General features: G+C 53.0%; 1 protein-coding gene across 3 annotated transcripts in view; it reads right to left on the bottom strand.

The window, feature by feature from the left end:
* Slc6a9 (solute carrier family 6 member 9) overlaps window positions 1-19123 on the bottom strand; it is a 32956-nt gene extending 13833 nt beyond the window's left edge. The window contains exons 1-2 of one of the 3 annotated variants that reach the window (XM_051188589.1): window positions 18887-19123; window positions 12368-12473 (exon numbers count right to left, since the gene is read on the bottom strand). In XM_051188589.1, the coding sequence (XP_051044546.1) occupies window positions 12368-12397 (30 nt within the window). In that variant the 5' untranslated portion in view covers window positions 12398-12473; window positions 18887-19123. Of the gene's footprint in view, window positions 1-5257; window positions 5481-6113; window positions 6250-12367; window positions 12474-18886 lie in introns of those variants that run through there. The other 2 variants (XM_051188590.1, XM_051188588.1) reach the window with 2 other exon arrangements.
* Between the last annotated feature and the right edge of the window lie 616 nt (window positions 19124-19739).

The following is a 19739-nucleotide window of genomic DNA, read 5'->3' as shown; positions in this document are numbered from 1 at the left end:
CACCAGCCCACCTGAGGGACTGTTCACAGCAGGAAAGGGACACTGAAGAGGGAACCTGAGCCAAAAGGCCCCTAACCCCTCTAAAACCTTGCCTTTCCTCTCAGGCTAAGGACCTAGGAGCAGCTGAGCCTCATACCAAGCAGCCAAGTCAAGCTGGGCACAAAGAGGCCTGTGTCCAGACAGCTACCCCCCACCCACCGCCTACCACATCACCAGGCTAAGCACGCTGCTCATGGGCAGTCGGTGGCTAGACTTCTCCCTAGTGAAGGCTTCTTCCTGGGGGCACAGGGTGAGCAGTTCTGGGTGGGAGAGGGGATGCTGCAGCTAGGCTTGGCCAGACTTCGGCAGGACACTTGTGGAGCTCAAGAGAGGGGCCTGGGGAAACTAACTTGAGCTGCTGATGCTGGGCTATGCATTAGCATAGGAGACCAGAGTCATAGGCACCATGCCAAACCTTTGAGGACAGGCTCTGCTAGAGGAAACAGAGGTGGCTCCAGAGAAGGGTCTCACAAGAGGGTGGCTCACCGATGAATCTCTATTGGGTCCTGGGCCTGCCTGTGGGAAATGCTGGGTGAGGCTGTCCAGGGCCCACTGAGGACTCCATTTGGCGTCCCGACTTTGGATGTAGAACTACCTCTGCAAGTCCCTCAGTGTGTGCCCCTTTTCTAGGCCACACTTTTCCCAGGCCCCTCCTGCTATGAGTAGGAATCAACCATCATCAGATAGAGTTGGCTGGGCCTGAGAGTGTCATTAAACGGATATAAGGACCCTGGGAGTCAGTAGCAGAGAAATACAGAGTAATCTATGTCAGCAACAGCTTACCAGATATGAGCTATGTCCCTGACAGGAGGAGTTCTTCTAAAGGACACTTGGATCAAGGTTGGAGCAGTGTGGCCAAGAGAGAGCGGCATGATGCTGAGTGTCGTGTGAAAGTGACATCTTCAAGTTCAGCAGCCACTCTGGCCAATGAGTAGCCTGGCACCCTGACACACTATGAGACCTTGACATTGGCAGACGTACCTGAATGACTTCACTAGGGCACCTTTGGAAAAGGCCTTGAGGAATGCAGATCTAGGTAGCACCCATGCCTGGCGGGTGAGCACTATTGGTGGGGAGGACTGTCCTGTGTATCCAGTTCAGATGTGTTGTCCTTCACATCCTCAAAAAGACTATAATGCACCATCCTACCTAGAGCACCCAGAGCAAACCAGCAGGCTGAAGGCATCTGCATGTATTCATTCATTCATTCATCCATCCATCCATCCATCCATCCATCCATCCATCCACAAAATGTCAAGATTTACAGGTTCCCTATTGCATGCCAGGCAATGGCAACTCAGTTGGAAACAAAGCAGTGCTGGAAGACATCAATGAAGAACACACATCGCCAGGCAGGGTGGCGCTCATCTTCAATCCCAGCACTAGAGAGACAGAGGCAGGAGGATCTCTGTGAGCTCGAGGCCAACCTGATCTACAAAGAGAGTTCCAGTACAGTCAAAGCTATTACGCACAGAGAAAGCCTGTCTCAAAAAACAAAACAAACAAACAAACAAAAAAACCACACATCCTATATGCTATATGCAACTTTAGTATGATCACAAAATGGACTTCCTCAAAGTCCTAAGAGTATGTGAGAACAGAAAGGGAAGGCAGGGTGAGGTCCAGGCAAGGCTTGCTGGTGAAGGGACAGGGAGGCATACTGTGTTATGGGAGATGGTGGTGCCAGCTTCAGTATGCCCTCTCTAACACACCCCTACATCATCACCTCTAAGGTACTTTCTTTGGGGTAGATGTTTCCATACCACAGGGCCAGGGGGCCATGTTTTGAAGAGTATAGGGCCTGCTTGGGGTGATTTATCTACACCCAAACAAACACCAGCCACATAGGGCTCCTATCTGCTGGCCCTACAATAACACTTTTATTCTGTCCTAGGCTTGTTTACTTAGGAACACAATGCAGGACTGTGGCAGCTCCAGAGTCCATGGGTGGGGTCACAGGGTAGCAGTTCCAGCTGTAAAAGGGACAACTTAGGGTCCAAGATGGCCCCATGGGCAAGAAAATGGCAAGACCCCCCAAAACACCCATCTTTCCCAAGCTTAAAGTTCAGGGCCTCTCTCCTGGTCCAGGGCCATGAGGTTGGACCTCTGGCCTCTCCAACCACATACAGCAGGACCATATTTGAATCCCTAAATTCTACTCTTTCCCTGGCAGAGGGGGACAGAAGAGGGACAGGGAGATGGTGAAGCCCCCAGCCATGTGCCACAGGCTCCTCCAGTCAGTTCTCAAAAGCTCAGGTTTGAACAATGAGACAAACACCACTGAGCCTATACCAGTGAGCCATGTGCTGATTCAGCCAAGCATGTAGTGGGGGAAGCTGATGCCCCAGGATAGGAGCCAGACCGGGGCCTGTCACTAGGCACTGGCAAGAAGATGAAATTAGGGCTGCCTGAAGACAGAATGCCCTTCTCTTGTCCACCCAGTGTCACCGTTGTGCTGATGTGAAGAACCTCACTCACTATCGTCGCTGATCTCCACGCTGGGTAGATCTTACGTAGCTAGATGGTCTAAATCCTCAGCTGACAGGAAGCCTGCCCTTCTGCAGGGGCTTCTTAAGGGCTCCAAGTCTGTTCTCGTCCAACTCCTCAAGAGAGCCCTCCATGTCCCAACCAGTTGCTTCAGGAAAGTACCCCCACCGGTGTGTGTGTGTGCTCATGTGTGTACACGTGCTCACACACACATACATGCATGCTTATGCATGTACGTATTTGCTGTAGATTGAACCAGGGCCTCAAGAATACTCAGCAAACCCTTCACTACAGGGTAAGCCCAGCCCCTTGCTTTCAATGTTGCATAATTTCTTGCCCTCCTCACATCATCTTTCCTATTTTAAGACCCTTGTTTTTCTTGCCCTGCTTTGTCACTAACTTTAACCATTCCATTGGCTCTGAAATGCTTACGAAAGAACCCCTTTGTGCTCATGATTTGACCCAGACCGCCTGCCTGGCTGCCTAAGAACTTGAATGGGCTGAGCTCCCGTCTTGTCCTGCCCACCACATGTCACCCTGGCAGCCCCTTGATGCCCTTCCTCTCTCACCTGCTCGTAGCTTAGCGGGGAAGGAGACCAATGGAGCAGATTCCACTTGTGATGTGGCACACGGGTCCCTCTGACTCTCCTGCCTGTGCCCTACCACACCTCTTAGCAGCTGAGAGGCCACGGCCATGGCTGGAGTAGGTGGTTCTTCAGGAAAGGGTACCTTCCTGGTACTCTCAGCCTGGGCAGTATGCGTGCTTGAGAGCTTTCTTCCCACAGCCACACGGGGAAACCTGACTGCTACCATATGCACACACATACATGTGCACGTGTACACACACTCCTCAAACGCTCCCTCACTCGGAGCTGGCCATGAAGGCTGAAGTATTCATCCTCACACCAGGACTGTGAGCTTTCTTAGGTGAACAGCCCCCACACTCACACTGTGCACCTGGCTGGCTGAGCCTCGCTGCTGAATCACTTATGTAAGTCCTTTACACAGCCCTCTGCCCTGCTTATTTGCTGGAAGAGTTATTGGAATCAGGATCTCCCACTCTGCCCTGGGCTTGGTCAAGACAGGAAATATGAGATTAGGAACCAGGTATTCTAGAACCTGTTCCCTAGCAGCCCAGGGCAAGTCCCTTATACCATGGGTATCTCAGTGTCCCTATCTAGGGAACCAAAGAATAGACTGGGCAGCTGCTGTAGCATGATGGCTACAGGCAGCTTCCCTCGGCCTACAAATATTCCTTGGCTCTACCTCACCTGTAATTCAGCTGTTACTTTAAAACAAAACAAAACAACAACAAAAAGCCTTTACATTTCTTTTAATCATTACTATAGTGTATGTGAGTGTGTGCGTGTGTGTGCATGTGTGTGCAAGTGTGTATCTGCCACAGTGTGTACATGTAGAGGTCAGAGGAGAACTTTCAGGAACTGGTTCTCCTCTTCCACTGTGGGACCCAGGGACCAAACTCAAGTCGTCAGTAAGTACTTTTGCACACTAAGCCATCTCACTGGCCCCAGATCAACTATTTCTGACTGTCTCCCCACCTCCCATTAGTGCCCACCAGTTTTCTTGATTTTTTTTTTCCAAGCTTTCACTTTGTAGCCCAGGTTGTCTCAAACTCACAGTGAACTTGCCTTGGTCTCTTGAGTGTTAGGATTACAGGTGTGAGCCACCACACCTGGCTTTAAAAACAAACAAAGTGTTAACATGAAAATCCAGAATAGTATCAGGCAGTGGCAGGCAGGCCCAGCCCTGATGTAACTCTAGCCAACATAATGCAGGAGCCCCTTATTTCTTCCTCATATGGACACAGAAGCCCAGCCCCGGAACCAAACTACATTGCTTCTGTGGCTGGGGACTCCCACCCTCCCAGGTCAGTGTTCAGTGGATATTTTTGTGAATCGTGAACTCCCTCTGCCTACCCTCCATCGATCTAGAACTCTGTAGCTGCCCGGGCAGGCTGGCCCCTCTGGGACCCAGCAGGCTTCTTGTTTAGGACTCTCTGGCCCCAGGGTTTGCTCATGGGATGAAGTCTGTCCAAAACAAACTCAATGGAGGAGAACAGGCAAGACCTTACATCTCAGACTGACTTGGAACCAAATCAGATCACAAGCAACTTGCTTGGAGCCCCAGCAGGAAACCAAGGCAGAACAACTACTATAATGCACGCTGGCTGCCTCAGGGGATCCCACACCAACCCCAAGGGATCCTTCTGCTCTTGTCTCCTGCGTGCTCTCCTGGCCTCAGGGAACAGTGGTTCTCAAGCAGCACCTGTGCAAGCACAGGCTTCCCTCCTTTACCTGCAGGGCATCAAGTGGACCAGAGACACTCAACCACAGGCCTGGCTTCTGGCCTGCCACCCAGGTATGAGATAGCCAGAGGCTGGCCAGATGGAGGGGACAGAAATGGTAAAACCTGGTCCATCCTGCATGGTCTCCAGGGTTCTGAGTACCTCCTACTCCTAGAGATGCTCAGAACAATGCTAGGCTCCTCCCAGGACCCTTTCTAGGCACCTGCAGAGTCCAGGCCCTTGTATTCAGGTAAGAGTTGGGATGTACCTGGTACTGGCTCATTACCGAGTCCTGACTGACAGAGAGTGACCTGCCAACTTTGCAGTCAGCAGGCAGAAGACTGGCACCGTAGACATGCCAGGCTCTTCTCTAGGTCCTGGGGAGAGTGATAGAGGATGCTGGGCGGGCCCTGCCCATGCCCTCACCTTCCTGCCTGGAGAAGCCTGGCAGCCTGGAAGAGGCAGCTGTGGGCAGCCTCTGCCTCATCAGTTGGCAGCAGGATGGTACTCTGGGAAGTGGCCCTGGATCCTTGGCTCTAAGCAGTCCTGAAGTTTGAGAACAGTCTACATAATGTTTCTTCCAAAATCAGCCGGCATGGCCTCAGAGGACATTCCTTCTCTTGCCTTCAGAAGGTCAAGTCAGGATGTCCTACAGGGGAGAAGAGTAGCCTTCCTGGTCCCCTCACCCTCACTGCCATCCGCTGAACTGTGCCTATCATCCTTGCTTACAAGGCTGAGATACAGAATTCCCACCCCATGCAGGCACTTGCCCTGAACATTGGCAAATGCTCCAAAGGGTCTCTCTCCTCCCAGCAAAGATTTCTGCCTGTTCCCTTCCCCCAGCTCTCACCACTGAGGCCCATGTACCACACTCCCTGTCCCCCCCCCCCCCACACTCTCTCTCCCCATAGGAGTAACTGCCGTGGCACAGACAATGAGGCTGTATTGATTAGTACAATTCCTGGGCACCTCCGGCCCGTCTCCCCGGGAGCTAGGACAATGTAGCTTTGATACTTAGAGCAGATTCTCAGCAGGTCCTTGGGCTGGGGGAGCCCTAACACCCCCACTCTCCTCCCTCTCACCCCCACCATGCAGCTAACTCTTCCTGCGCTCCTTTGCAGTCACAACTTTCTGGGTCACTTTGGCTGGTGTCTGTCTCACTCACTGGCTGTGCCTGCCCCTCCTGGCACAGACCACTTAGTCCCCTGCTCTACCTCCAGCTTAGCCACCAAGCCTGCCTGGCATCAGGGAGGGGGCCTTGACCTTCTGGAAGGTAACTGACCTGTTCTGGGGAAGAGGTGGCCACAGGTCCGTGAGCTGCTGCCATCCTGGGACAAGCACTGGCAGCACGCTTGTCCCCACTCTCATTCACACCTCTGCCAGCTCCAGACGACACATCCCTGCCTCTCCCACTGCCGGGCTGGGCAGCGGCAATTACTTTCACCTCATCTCCTCCCGAAGCTCTGCCTACCCACCCCTCCCTGGCCCTCCCCCTCCGGCCAGTCCCTTTGCAGCCCAGCACGGGTGCTCCAGAGCTGGAGAATGAGGCATGGGGTTGTTGTGTCATTCCCTTGTTTTCAGCAAGTTACTAGAACACGTGCGCATACATGTGCACAGGCACAGGGATGCTCTCTCTCTCTCTCTCTCTCTCTCTCTCTCTCTCTCTCTCACACACACACACACACACACACACACACACACGGAGCATGAGTATGGGACAGAGCAATGGAATGGCTTATCTCTTCAAAGAGCTGGCCTCCAGAGCTGAGCCTGCAGGCTGGGCGCTCATGGGCTCCTGGAAAGGCAGGTGACTACAGATGAGTGATGGGCTTTGTCCCCATAGGTACTGCTGATGGTGGAGGGCGCAGTCCACAGCAAACAGAGTATTTAGAGTGAGCACGTGGTCTAGACTAGGAGATACCAGGTCCAATGGCTGCACCTGTTTCTGGTGAACTGAAGCTTTCCCATCCAACCAAAATGGTGGACCAGAATGTGACCATGACCATGACCTAGTGACTGTGCCATTATCTGTCTAGAGAAAAACAGCACTGCCCAAGACAGTGGTCACTACATAGTCCAGACAAAGGGAGGCAGGTGTGAAATAAGGGCCTGTGGGGATCCGAGCTGCACTGCCTGGCATCTGAGGAGTAGACTGGGTAATTCTAGCCATGTCTCATGACTGTCTCATGAACCCGGATTCCAGGTTCAGGGTTACATGCCTACTGTGTCATATTCAGTTCTGAGATCTCTTGGTCCCCATCAAGTGACCACCCAATTGCTCTTCTCTGAGACGACACTCCTCGGTCGGTCCCTGGCTGGTACCCAGACACCATAAGCCAGGAGACTTAGGAAGGTAGGCACTGTCATTCTAGAGCTGAGAGGGTACACATCCCTCTGGAGACCTACGAAGTAAGCAAAGGCCTAGCTACAGTGGATTCTTAAAATGCCTGACAAATAGAGACATGAATGAATCCTGGTGTAAGGACAGCTCTCCTGGAAGTTTGTGAGTGTGACCTCATGGGGGAATATTGCTTAGGGGGAAAAAACGAAACAGTACAGGATCTCAGACTGGAGAGATGCTCAGTGGTTACATGCATACTACTCTAAGAGAGGACCCAACTTTGGCTCCCATCACCTACATCAGGTGACGCAAAAGAACCTCTAACTCTAGCTCCAGGGGATTCAATGCCCTCTTCTGGCCTCCTTCCATAAGCTCCGGTACTCCCATGCACATACTGCCTGCCTCACCCCAACCCCCCATAAGATTTAAAAAATAAAACCTTAAAAAAAATATCAGGCAGGCCTAAGTTCAAACCCCAGATGTCCAGTCTCTCACCAAACATAACCTTAGGCAACTTGCTAGTTGTCTGGTTTCAGTTTCTGCTTCTCTAAGATGGAATAATGTGTATACGCATTGAAGCCAGCTAGAGTTAGCACTAACAATACATAGTAGGTGCTCACTATAAGCCAGGCTCTGCCTGAACACTTCATACCTACTAACACTGGCCTCTCAAGAGCCCCATGAGGTCAGCACATTCTTCTCTCCACTTTGTGGAGGCCTTGCTTGAGTAAGTGGCTTCAGACCCTACTGACTCAGCTGCTCACTGGGGCTGGGTCGTGGAGTCGGGTCCCTAGACATTCCCTTACTTCCTACAGGCACTGACTGAGGGCCAAGGCCCTGGCTTGGCCATTGGCTCCAGGAAGGCCCAGTCACCCATGATGCCCAAATGCTCACTTCCACCCAGGGTGGGCTCTGGGCTCTGGCTGCCCTGCACTGGGCTGGGCTGGGTGCCCAGAACAGGCAGCCCTGGCTGGATGGCTTTCCCTGGCTTTGGCCATGGGGACAGGAGGCAGCAGCCCAGCTGGGCCCTGGCTGTAATGAGGCCTCATTAGTGGGATCCAGCTGCTCCATCCCCACTTAAGGAAGCCGACTCCCCCAGTCCCAGCCTCTGACTTTTCTTAATAAGAGTGGGCATGCTTCCAGAGGGGCAAGGAGTCTAGGGGCCTTGTTGTCCTCTGTGGCTCTAGAGAGAAGGTCCTGCTGAGCTGGGACAGAGGCATGCTGGGGTGTGGGGAAGACGAGTGGAAGCTATGTGAGAGGAGGTGAGGTTGTGGGGCTGAGCAGATGGGCTACCGGGAAGATGAGAGGGAAGAGGGAGGGACAAGCTTAGAGAAGGCAAGCCCATTTCCCCCTGGACCTTGATATTCCATTTTTCAGGTAGAGCCCTTGCACATCTGGGACCAGCAGAGGGTTGTTGCCTGGCCTGTGCTGGCCAGGAGGGCACATTCCTATATAGCACGTGTAGTTTCTGAGCCAAGAGATTTCTTGCATGTGTCAAACCCTATGCTAGGAGAGCAGGTACTGGGTGCCACGGCCCGTGTCAGCAGAGGACCTACTGAGTGCTAAGTGCAACGCTGAAAGAAAATACTCTGTGATCCAGGCATGTACTAAGAAAGACCTCACTATGTGCAGTGTGTTAGGAAAGCACTCACTGTAAGTTAGGACCTGCAAAAGCAGTGTCTACTGTGTGCCAAGTCCAAGACCTAGAGGATCTATGTCATGTGCCAGATGTGTGCTAGGAAAGCACCCACTGTGTTTCCCTGGTTCTGCTAAAGAATGCCTACTATGTGCCACAGCCAATGCTGAGAACTCTGTGTCAGCTCATGCCGAGTGAATTACTGTGGGGTATGAGGTCTCATACGAGGTGAATAACCTGTGTATGCCAAGTCCTGTTCTGGGGAAGGACCAGATATGGTTAAAACCCACTGTGCACCTGGCACCATGCTTCATGTGTGCCCACTGGGTGGCAGGCCCCATGCTAAGGGGAACATCCAACATGTGCTAAGTCTGTACTAGCTAGGCATTGGCTACATGCTGAGACTTATACCCAACCCTGTCAGGCCCTTTACCAAGGGAGTGCCCAATGTGTGCCAAGCCTTCTGCTTGGTGATCTCCCATTGTGTACCAAGCCTGTACTAGTTGAGCACTTGCTAGATGCCAAGACTAGGCTTGGTGAGCCAGTATCCACTGTGTGCCAGGTTCTGTGTAGATGCTGCAGGCAGGAGGTACCCAAACCCTCATGCCAAAATACAGGGGAATGGGTCAGGGTGGGGCAGCCCCAGGTGGCCCGTGGCATTTGCAGAGTCTTCTGGCACCATCTGCAGAGTTAGAAGCTCTGGCACCAAGGATCCTGGTGTCGAGTGACTCTGTTGGTATTTGTTATGAGGCTTCCCAGTGGCAGAGGTAACCAGCCTGTTACACATGGGAAGAAGTAAGGCTCAACACATAGGTAGGAGATGGTCCTACCTGTGATGGCCAACGTGGAAACAGTGTAAGATAGTGGGGCTAAAATTGAGGCAGTGGTGCTCACATTGCCTGATTTAGGCTGTCCTCCTCCAGTTCCTGTCCTTAGAGACCCAGCCCTGCCCCACACGTGTACAGAGACTCTAGGTCTTCATGGGAGGACCACCTCACCCACCCCTAGTGGCCCCAAGCAACCCAGCTGCTCCCCTGCTTCGAGGCACCCTGGCCAGCTGGGTTCTCTTGCGGCCCTGTCCTAGGAGCCACTGAGCCGTAAGGAAGGCAGCTGAGCTGGCCTGGCAGAGACCATCTGGGCCGAAAGTGGGGAGAGAGACACGTGCAGCAAGCATGTGGGCCTGGGCACGTGCTGGGCGGTGACTTGCTTCTCCATGAAGCACCTGCTCCAGAGGCAAGGCAGAAGTACCAAAGATAACACAGGGTCTATACTGACAGCAAAGAGACACGAGTGGCCCAGGTCCTCATGCTCAGACCTTCAAACCTGGGATAAAGGATGATAGAAACGGGGTTACCATAGTAGGGAATCACCTATCAGCTCTCTACATGCAGGGCACAAAGGGAGCAATACTTCCACAGAGAACTGATGATCCAAGGGCCTTCAGCTCACACATACACCCCTCATCATCCTCTCTTCTGACCTCCCTGGGCATCCTAAGAAGAATCATGTTGGCAAGGGCCTTCCTCCGCTCATCCACTCAGTCTTAGGAAAACAAACACCCAAGAGGTGACTTAGAGAGCAGAAATGGGGCTTGGCAGGGGCCAGCTGCCCAGGACACCTCTGAGGCTGTATCCTAGAGACAAACACTGGAGGAGGCAGCATCTGCTCCAAACAGACCCAAGAATAGAGTAGCCCAAGGTCATCAGCAGAAGTGAACGGAGGCAGGAATAAATCTCAGAGCATCTACAGGGGGTGCCCATGGGACAGATGCTATGAGCCTCAAACACAGCGATGGGTAAAAGCCAAAGGGCAGAGGACACCAAAGAAAGCAAGCCTCCGCTATCTTTAGGCACATCCTAGTGCTGGGAATGGGAGTCCCAAGGCAGCATTCCCTCCCACAGACAGACTGGCCTGGCTGGCCAGCAAAGAACAGGGCCCGGGAAGCTTAGCTTCGCTGGGGCAGGGATTGTGGGACCTTGTGATTCACACTTCTCTGTCCTGTCATGCGAGTTCCCCATCCCTCCTGCTGTCTAGCCTTTCCAGGCTCACACCAGAGAAAAGGAACAGCCAGGGAATGTTCAGAGGGTTTTCTGTGGCTCAGAATCTTCACAGCAGGAGGTAGAGGCATACCCCATTATCCTACCTGGGCCTACAATAGCCTAAGACACCTCAGAGAAAAGGTCAGTTCCTCTTTGGGCCTTAACCCAACAAGTGTGGTCTCCCATCTGTGTATGTCCCTGAGAGCATGATTTCAGGTTGGTGCAGGTACACCTTGAACAGCTTTATCTGTTCGAACCCATTCCAACAGGAAGGGGTAACTCTAGAACAGGCCTGAGGGACTGGGCCAAGGGCTGGCATCTGAAGGCTTTGAACAGAGCTAGAGAAAGGATGTGAACTCTATCACAATCTGTCCCCCCAGGCCAGAGCCCTAGAATCACAGAAATCTTTGGTGAGAGACAGAATTAATCGAAGAGGGCTCAGTAGAGACCTGAAGTCAGTCAGCCTTTCACCGAGTAAAGAAAGACCTAGAAGGGACAGATGGGGTGGGGGCTGGTGAAAGAGGGGCTATCTTTTGTAACTGGCTTCCACCTTAACAACTGCCCAGTTGGGCTTCTCCTCAAAACAAGATCCCAGGAGGAAACATATAACCTAGCACTTGGGATAGGATCTACAACTTTCTTCTGGCTCCTGCATCCACTGACACCCTGCGTCATCCATCAGTGAGTCTTGCTTCTTCCTCAAGAACGTGACCCAGGGCCAAGTATAGTTGTACATGCTCAGACCCATTCTGAAAGAAGGGGTTCACCTTAGAGCAGGCATGAGGGGCTGAGTCTGGGATTGGGAACTGAAGGCTCTGCGCAGGGCTGGAGAAAGACCCAGAGCCTTTACTCCTAGCAATTGGGAGGCAGAGGCAGGCAGATCTCACCTATACGGCAAGTATCATATATACACCCAGAGCTGTATAGTGTTACTCTATCTCAAAAAGGTGGGGTGGGGAGGGGCTTAACCTTGTTCCCTGTTTTGTGAAGGGCCTCACCGGCACCTTTTCTGAACTCTAAAGTCAGGGGTAAAGGAAGAGCTGTGGCTAGGGACATACAGGAATGAAGTTACCTGAAAACCTAGCAAGGCATATGTCCCTTCCTGCAGTGAGAAGGCCACAGAGAAGTGGGGGAAACTGGACAGGTCTGAGCATGCCCAGCATTGGGTGGGCATGGGATGCAGCCACAGGTGTCCTACTGTCCTCTCAACAGACAACCTGTGTCTACTCTACAGTACCTCTTATGACCAGGATGGGACACCTCTGCTGCCTGGCAGGCTCTTGCTGGGCCTATGGGACAACCAGCCCAGTTGTGGGCTTGGAGGCTGGTGCTGTCTAACCTGCTCAATAAGGGGCTACTTGCCCAGGCCTGGGGTAGCCACTTGGGAACCATGGTGGTGCCAACCCACCCCCGAACCTCTTAGCCGCTGCCCTCCCCACCTCCCAGCCGCTGGCAGATCTCACAGGGCAGTGTTTATGATAGATGCCCCTTCCTCCCTAAAGTCTGGCCCCTGTACTCACCAACATCCCTTTGGCACCTTTTCCTACCATGGTGGCGGTGGGTTGGTGAATCTGTAGACCTGGACCACACTTGCAGATTCTGCTTTCAGACAATAGGTCTCAAGAGCTGTGGAGAAAACAAGGTGAGGTAAGGCTCTAGACCAGGCAGGCCCTCTGGGCTCTCCAGAACAAGTAATATGTAAGAGGTGTTTTTGTTTGGTTGGTTTTTTCCCCCTCTTTTGGAGGTGGGGAGTGGGTGGGTAAGGAGGACACTTAGAGGGATTGCCAGGGAGTAACACGTTTATTAGGAAGGTTGCTAATGCCATGGACAGACACACAGAAAGGCAACAGAAAAGTAGGGTCTCTGAAGACAGACAGCATGGCACAGGCTCTGAAGTAAGGAAGTCAAGCCTGTATGGCAAAAGTCAGTCTCTTTATAAACTTTCTGAGGATGGGGATGGTTTCATAGCCCAAGCCATTCTCAGGCAGGAGGCAGGGAAGGGGGAAAGGCGTATATATAGTACCAATACCCAGAGTGGCCTTCCCAGGTGAGAGGTCCTGGCCCCGGGATGTCTGTTAGCTGGGGACTCCCAGTGTCCCAGTATGGAGCCTATGGGCATCTGTGAGAGGAGAGGCCACTGCAGATACTGAGGTCTGATCTGAGCAGAGGCTGGATTCTAACATAACCCAATGTCCCTCTCTCTGTACCCACTCCCTCTGCCAGGCCATTCTGCATCCCGCTCCCTTCTGAGTGACCCTGGGATCCAGCCATTTCCTAGCTGCCTTCTCAACCCTCCCCCCAGATCCCTTATTCTCTAGGCTTCCTGTCCCAATGGGCAAAGGTCTATTTTTGACTCTCCAGATGCCCAATCCTATAAAAGATAAAAAATGAACACAGAACTGGGATGGGGTCCAAGTCCTTCATCTGTGTGAATGGCTGCAACCTTTCCCCAGGAGGGGAGGGGTGTCAGCTTGGATCAGTGGGCACTCCCCAACCAGGCAGCCACAAGCTCCCCACCCCAACCCTAGTGCCACTCAGCTTGGGCTCCAGGGTGGCCGGGCTTGTTGCTGTGTCACTGGCCGTGCAGGACATACCAGATGTTGTCACACCTCCTGCTTTTACAACACAGTCCTCCAGTTGTACCAAGTGAAATTCTGCAAGTCCTTTGGGACTGGGCCTAAATGGCACCTCCTCTCTGTGGTCCTTCCCAACTCTGCTCCAACAGAATGAGCGACAGCTTCTTTCTGCTTTGTACAAACTTGTACTAGTGCTCTTATCAAATCACACATGTTTGGTTCTAAGCCTCATGACCCCAAATCAGTGGTTACCTGAGATCTCGGGACTCAGTTTCCTTTACCCGTTTGGGCCTCTGTCCTAGCACAGTGGTCAGCTATCAAGTACAGGCTGAGCAACAAAGACCTCTGGTGAGACAGAGGTCCTGGAATGAGGTCTTGTCAACCCGGGATTGTACAGGAAGCATGTAAGAGCCATGTGGTGGGCAGGTGAGCTGGAGAGGAGGAGGGAAAAGTGGGAAGAACAAGCCGCAAGGGAAAGCTCAACATCAGTGCCAGATGTGGACAGAACAGGTCTCGGGAGGGATCAAACTTAGAGAGCCTTGAAGAGCCCCGTCAAGGGAGGGAAACCCGGGGTTAGGTGTACTATGTGGCTCAACCTTCACGGCGCCTGGTCCCAGGGAAGATGGGGCTCTGCCACTGATAATTTCCACTCTGAAGTCTATTCAGAATCACTTGTGTCACCAACAGCTACCTACCAAGGGCCACCTCTCACCCACAGGAAGTCAAAGTCTGGAGGAAAGGTAGGCCACTGTTTACTTATTCAAATCAGGCCCTGATTCATTGGGTCCTTTGTCCTAGCCACTTGGTTTCCTCTTTTCTGGGCAGGGATGAGAGGGAAGTAACCAGACAGTGACAAGGCTGGATTCTGCCCCTCAAAGGTGTCTCTTAAAGAAGGCCTGAGCTGGTCACAAGAGAACTGTGTCCTTTAAAAGGCAAGCATATCTTTGTCCTCTTCAATCCCTGAACCCTTCAGCAGGTAGGTCTGACTTACCCTAACCCTAACCAATAATAATGAAGATGAGAGCCATCATGGCAGGTGGTGTTATCATGAGCCACCTCCTAGAAGTTGGGTCCTCTGGACAGCTTAGTATATAAGAACACCCTAGGTCTGCATCTAAGCATATTCTCACCAGGACACATTGAAGCATCTCTTGAGGTTTGCAGAGAGGCCAATGCCTAGCCTGGAAGGCTTAAAGCAACTTTTACAACCGATATCTTAGATCACACCCAGGCAATCAGTGAAGTACTGAGTACCCACTGCAGAAGCAGCCCCTGCCCATCAAATGCCTATAGTATGCCAGGCCCTCATCTAGGTCCAAAAGACCTGAAATATGCAGACTCCAGATCTGCTCCAACCTATACATAGAGCAACACTAACGAGCAGCAGGCTATGGTCACTACAGAGTATAGTGAAGACTTCAACCCTGTGATCTGATAGACCTGGGCTGGATTTGGCCTTAGGTACTCACTACTTACACTCCCGAGTGCTATCTGACCTCTTTGAGTCTGACTTTTCTCAAGCTGGAGGATGCAGCTAGTTATAACTCCCCTGTTAACCCTAATTGGGATCTCTGCCCAATTTCTGTCTATTACAAGTTCTCCTCATTTTCCTCTCTTCCTATCCATTAATCTTCCTAAAACCCTAAAGCTTCAGTCCCCTCCTAGGGTTTTACGCAGACAACAGGAATTTATTTTAAAGCTGGCTACAACTATATTCATTTGTTTCACAAACATTTAGCGCAAGGGTAAGGGTAGGGTTGGGGGAGGCGGATGTCAAACTAAATAATTACAGATGGAGATAAACAATGTGCTGGAGAAAACTCTATATATGCACTCTATAGCAGGTGACAGTCTGGGAGGCTTCTCTGCGCAAAAGGACAATTGACAGTGGTAAAGGAGGGAAGAAGAGGGCAGATGTGACGGGAGAAAATGAAACCGTTGCCAGAGAAAGGCAAAATGGATAGATAAGCAGGCCACCTCAGTCCTGAGGTCATTGGTGACTATGAAAGGCTTTTAAGCATTAAACCAACTGAGAGGAGAATGGATTGCTGAAGGGACACTGGGAAAGTAGTGGTGCCTGCCTATAGTCTCAGGTACTCAGGAGTCTAAGAAGGTAGGCTCAGCTGCACTCACAAGTATGAGACTAGCCTGGGCAACATAAAACACAAGAGTCAGCTGGGAATGATGGCGCACATCTTTAATTCCAGCAGTAGAGAGGTAGGTGCACCTCTGAGTGAGTTCCAGGACAGCCAGGGCTACACAGAGAAAACCTGTCTTGAAAAACAACAAAAACAAACTACAGCAACAATAGGTCTGGAGAGATGGCTCAGTGGTTACGAGTACTAGCTGTTCTTTCAAAGGACCTGAGTTCGATTTCCAGTGGCTCACAACCATCTGAACTCTAGCCCTAGGGATCTCTCCTCTCCTTAGGCACTGCACACATGTGGTGTACATACACGTAAAATTAAACATTAGGAGAGAGGGAATATGAATTGCTCGATATAGTGTAGAGAAAAAAACACTGAAGCAATTGTGGAAGAGAAGTTGTCAACTAGGACCGAGATGAGCCAGGAGAGTGAGGAAGGAGCTTGGATCATGAAATTGATGATGGAACAAGGGGCCGCAATGAGAGAGGAGTTTAGACAACAAAACGGAACTTGGTGATGAACGGGTTTCCCGTGGGTGGTGAGAGAAAAATGGAGGGTCTCTGCTTGCTACCGGTGCAATGAGAGGACGCTGGGAGCAGTCCAAGGGACAAGATGACTGGCACTACTGCAGGTTTGGGGAGGGGAGAGGTCTGAGGTGGACGGACTGACTGGGCTGTGTGTCAGCCGCCAAGGCTGATGCCGAGAGGGTCACAGAGCCCTTTACTACTTGTGGCTTTCCTCTTCCCCAAGTGGAATTGTCAAATGGACTTTTTTTTTTTTTTTTTAAGGTGGGAAGGGTTTTTGCATATGGTTTCAGATCTACTGGAGAGGCAGAGGCAGGAGGATCTCTGTGAGTTCAAGGCCAGCCTGGTCTACAGAGCTAGTTCCAGGACAGGCTCCAAAACAATACAGAGAAACCCTGTCTCAAAAAAAAAAAAAAAAAAAAAATGTGTGTATGTGTGTAAGTGTACCCACACAGGGTGTCTGCTTATGGAGAACATTACATTCTCTGCAGACGGAGTGACAAGCGATTGTGAACCTCCTGACATGGGTACTGGAAACTAGGCTTGGGTCTTCTGGAAGAGCAGCCATCTCTCCAGGCCCAGTGTGCGTTCTTAACCACTGAACCATCTTTCTGTCCCTCAAGTAGACTAATTTTAGGGGTCCATGTGAACCAAGAACTAGTGACTGAATTCAGGCAACAGGTTTCCTGATCTCAAGTACCTCACAGTTTGTGCGGAGGAAGTATAGTCCCTATTCAGTAGCATGGAAGACATGTCAGAACAGTGCTGGGTAAATAAAGTATCCTGCACCAGGCCCAAAGCTTGCTACTTTGCTGCCATCTGCCTAACATGACACTCTTCAGCCTTCTCAGAAGCCTCTGCCTCCTTGCCTCTTGGTTCCCAGTTTTCACCTGTACATAGCCTACCTATTTCAAAACCAGTCCTGGGGCCATTGTCTTCATGAAGCCTTCCTGTACCTTCTGCTGTTGTCAACCTTTCCGCAGTACCCCTCACAGACAGCAGGGTACTGATTAGCATGCTCTCACAAGAGCAGCATCCTTGCTTGTGTTCAAGTGAGTCCCCCTCCAGCTGGAGAGCTCTACCAGGGCAGAGGTGCGACTTCTGCATCCTGAGAGCTATACCAGTGCAGTCCACTAAACTTAAGAAAGGTAAGGCAGCATTTTCTCTGAGGTCCCTGGAAACACTTGGGCATGCTCAGCATTCTCTCCTGATCCCTAGAACAGGTTCTATCACCACCTACTCTCTTTTGCCTCTCTAAGCTCTTATTGCTCATTCTTTGCTCCTTATCCTTTATCTTCTAACAGTCATAGCCTCAGACTTGCTTCAATAAAGAAAACAGGAGGGCCAGCGGTGGTGGGACTAAGGAGGCAGAGGTAGGCAGATGTCTGAGTTCAAGGCCAGCCTGTTCTACAAGCAAGTTCCAGAATAGCCAAGGAAACGCAGAGAAACCCTGCCTCGAAAAAAGAAAAGAAAAGAAAGATAGATAGAAAAGGAAAAAAAAAAGAAATAGAACAGGCTTTGTGAAGGAGCTGTCAGAGCGCTGGGTGGGTATGCAGCTCCTTTAAGAGTGATTCGCGAGGGGCGTGGCCTGAGGAAAGCAGGCCCGAGAGGGGGTGCGGCCCCTTTAAGTAGCGGCCAGGCCACGACTCCAAGGCCCGGGGCGGGCGGGCAGCGTGGGGTGCGGTCGCCTTTGGAACCGCGGCACCGCCCGGAGTACCCACTTCCTCGAAATGAGACCGATCCGCTTTAATCAGGGTGTAAGGTGTGTTGGGGGGCGGCGTTACATCAGCCACCACGTGTGCGCCTCTCAGCTGGCGTGGAGGAGGCAGCCCCGCCCCCCGCGGTGGAAAAGTACCGGGGTGCCGAGGTCCCCGCCCCCTTGCCCCGCCCCCGCCTGTCCTCGGCCCCTCCCGGGTCTGCGGGCGAGCCCCCTCCCGGCTCGCCGGCCTCTACTCCCGCCCGTGCGTGGCTGCCTGCTGCGGGGCGCAGGCTGGGGGCGCGCGCCCCGGAGCTGCGGGAACCCAGGCCTCACCTGTGGCCTCCCGCACTCGCCCCAGGCGCGCCCAGAAGGAAGGCTAGAGTGGCAGGGCGTGGATTTCCCCCACACCCCGAGTACCAGCCCCCCAAAACCACTCCCCGCCTGCAGTCTCTTCCCACTGCCGCAGCCACGCGAGTCGCGGACAAAAGAGAGCCGGAGGGCGCTGGGGCTCTTCCTCGCTGCTTCCCAGGAACCACGGACGCGCGGGAACCAGCACCCGGCGAGCGAGTGGGCGGGCAGATTAGGGAGGCCGCCGGCTGGGGTGGCTAGATAGGTAGCCAGGACAGCTAGGAGGGGGAGGTGGGGCAAGAGGCTGCACATGGGGCATAGACCCCGCCGCCGGTTCCCCGCCGCAGACCCACTGGCGCCCCAGAAGGACCGAAGACACTCCGGTTCCGGCGCTGCGCGCACAGCCCCGCGCCAGCCACCCCCGACCGAGCCAGCGTCGGCACGCAGCTCCCCCCATTCCGAAAGCACCCCCCCTTCCCGTCTGCTTTAGCTCCTTGGTGACAACGATGACACACAGACTCGCGCACCTACCCCGACCTTCGCGGTACGACAGACATCCCGGTACTAGCACTCACACTCTTAGCCATAGATGCCCGCAAGCATACGCTATCGCATCCACGCACCGCACACACATCCACACGCGTGTCCTGGGGCTCAGCCTCTCAGGAGTGACAGAAACGCCCAGAACCACGACAAGGCAGACCAAGGCGCGGGCCGCAAAGCCCCCTTTCCCCAGCTCTCTTACCATACTGCAGCCCCCGGCCCAGGCTGGCTGGGTCCGCACCGCGGTGCGCCCAGGTGGCTTTCTTAAAGGGAAAGTTGCATCAGCCTCCCGAGGCTCGCTGCAGCCGCCAGTCCACCCGCCCCGCCGCGTAGCTAGCTGCTCCTCCAGAGCTTGTTGTGTTTTGGTTTCGGGGAGGCGGGGGCTAAGAGTTTGGTGAAAGTTTGGAGAGTGAAGAAGGCTTGAGAAACCTAGCCAAGTCCCTCCCCTCCCTGAGCGGCTCCCCTGGCCGCCCTCCCCCGCCCTGGTCCCATCTCCTCCCTCCCGCGTGCCGACAACTCAGGCTCCTCCTACCAGGGAATAAAATTACAAGTGGCTCTAGCTTTCAGATGATTGATCCTCGTGAACCCCCGGGAGTGGGACTCGGCAAAGGAGTCCCTTCTTCTTCCCGGACTCTCTGCCCTTCGGTTGGGACCCCTGGAAGAAGCAGATGTCTTCCCCTTCGGGCTAGGCTTGGAACGAAGCCAAAAGGCCTGGGGCGCTTTGGGGGGCTGGGGCTGCAGTTAGCCCGCCAGGCCCCTGGCCTTCTGCGCCTGCGTTCCCCTAGAGAGAAGTCAAGAGCAAATTCCGTTCCCTTTGGAGTAGCGCCGCTAGAGAGTGTGGGCACAGCTGAGTGAGGCCTGGGACCCACTCCTTGGAATTGCAAGGCTGGGGAGCCCTTTCTCCAGGAACTTTCCAACACTGATTTGATCAGCCCTACCAGGTGGTAGTGCTACAGGAGCTACTTACTTTCTCAGGAGGGGAGATAACCTGGATCGCAGTCTCTGCCAAAAGGTGTTTTGTTTGAGCTCCTGTTTCCTCCTCTGAAAAATGGAGA

The sequence above is a fragment of the Phodopus roborovskii genome, unplaced genomic scaffold (genome assembly GCF_943737965.1).
Source record: "Phodopus roborovskii unplaced genomic scaffold, PHOROB, whole genome shotgun sequence".
Lineage (NCBI taxonomy): Eukaryota > Metazoa > Chordata > Mammalia > Rodentia > Cricetidae > Phodopus > Phodopus roborovskii.
Note: the sequence above shows the minus strand (reverse complement) of the source record. Positions and strands in the feature narration are given on the sequence as shown.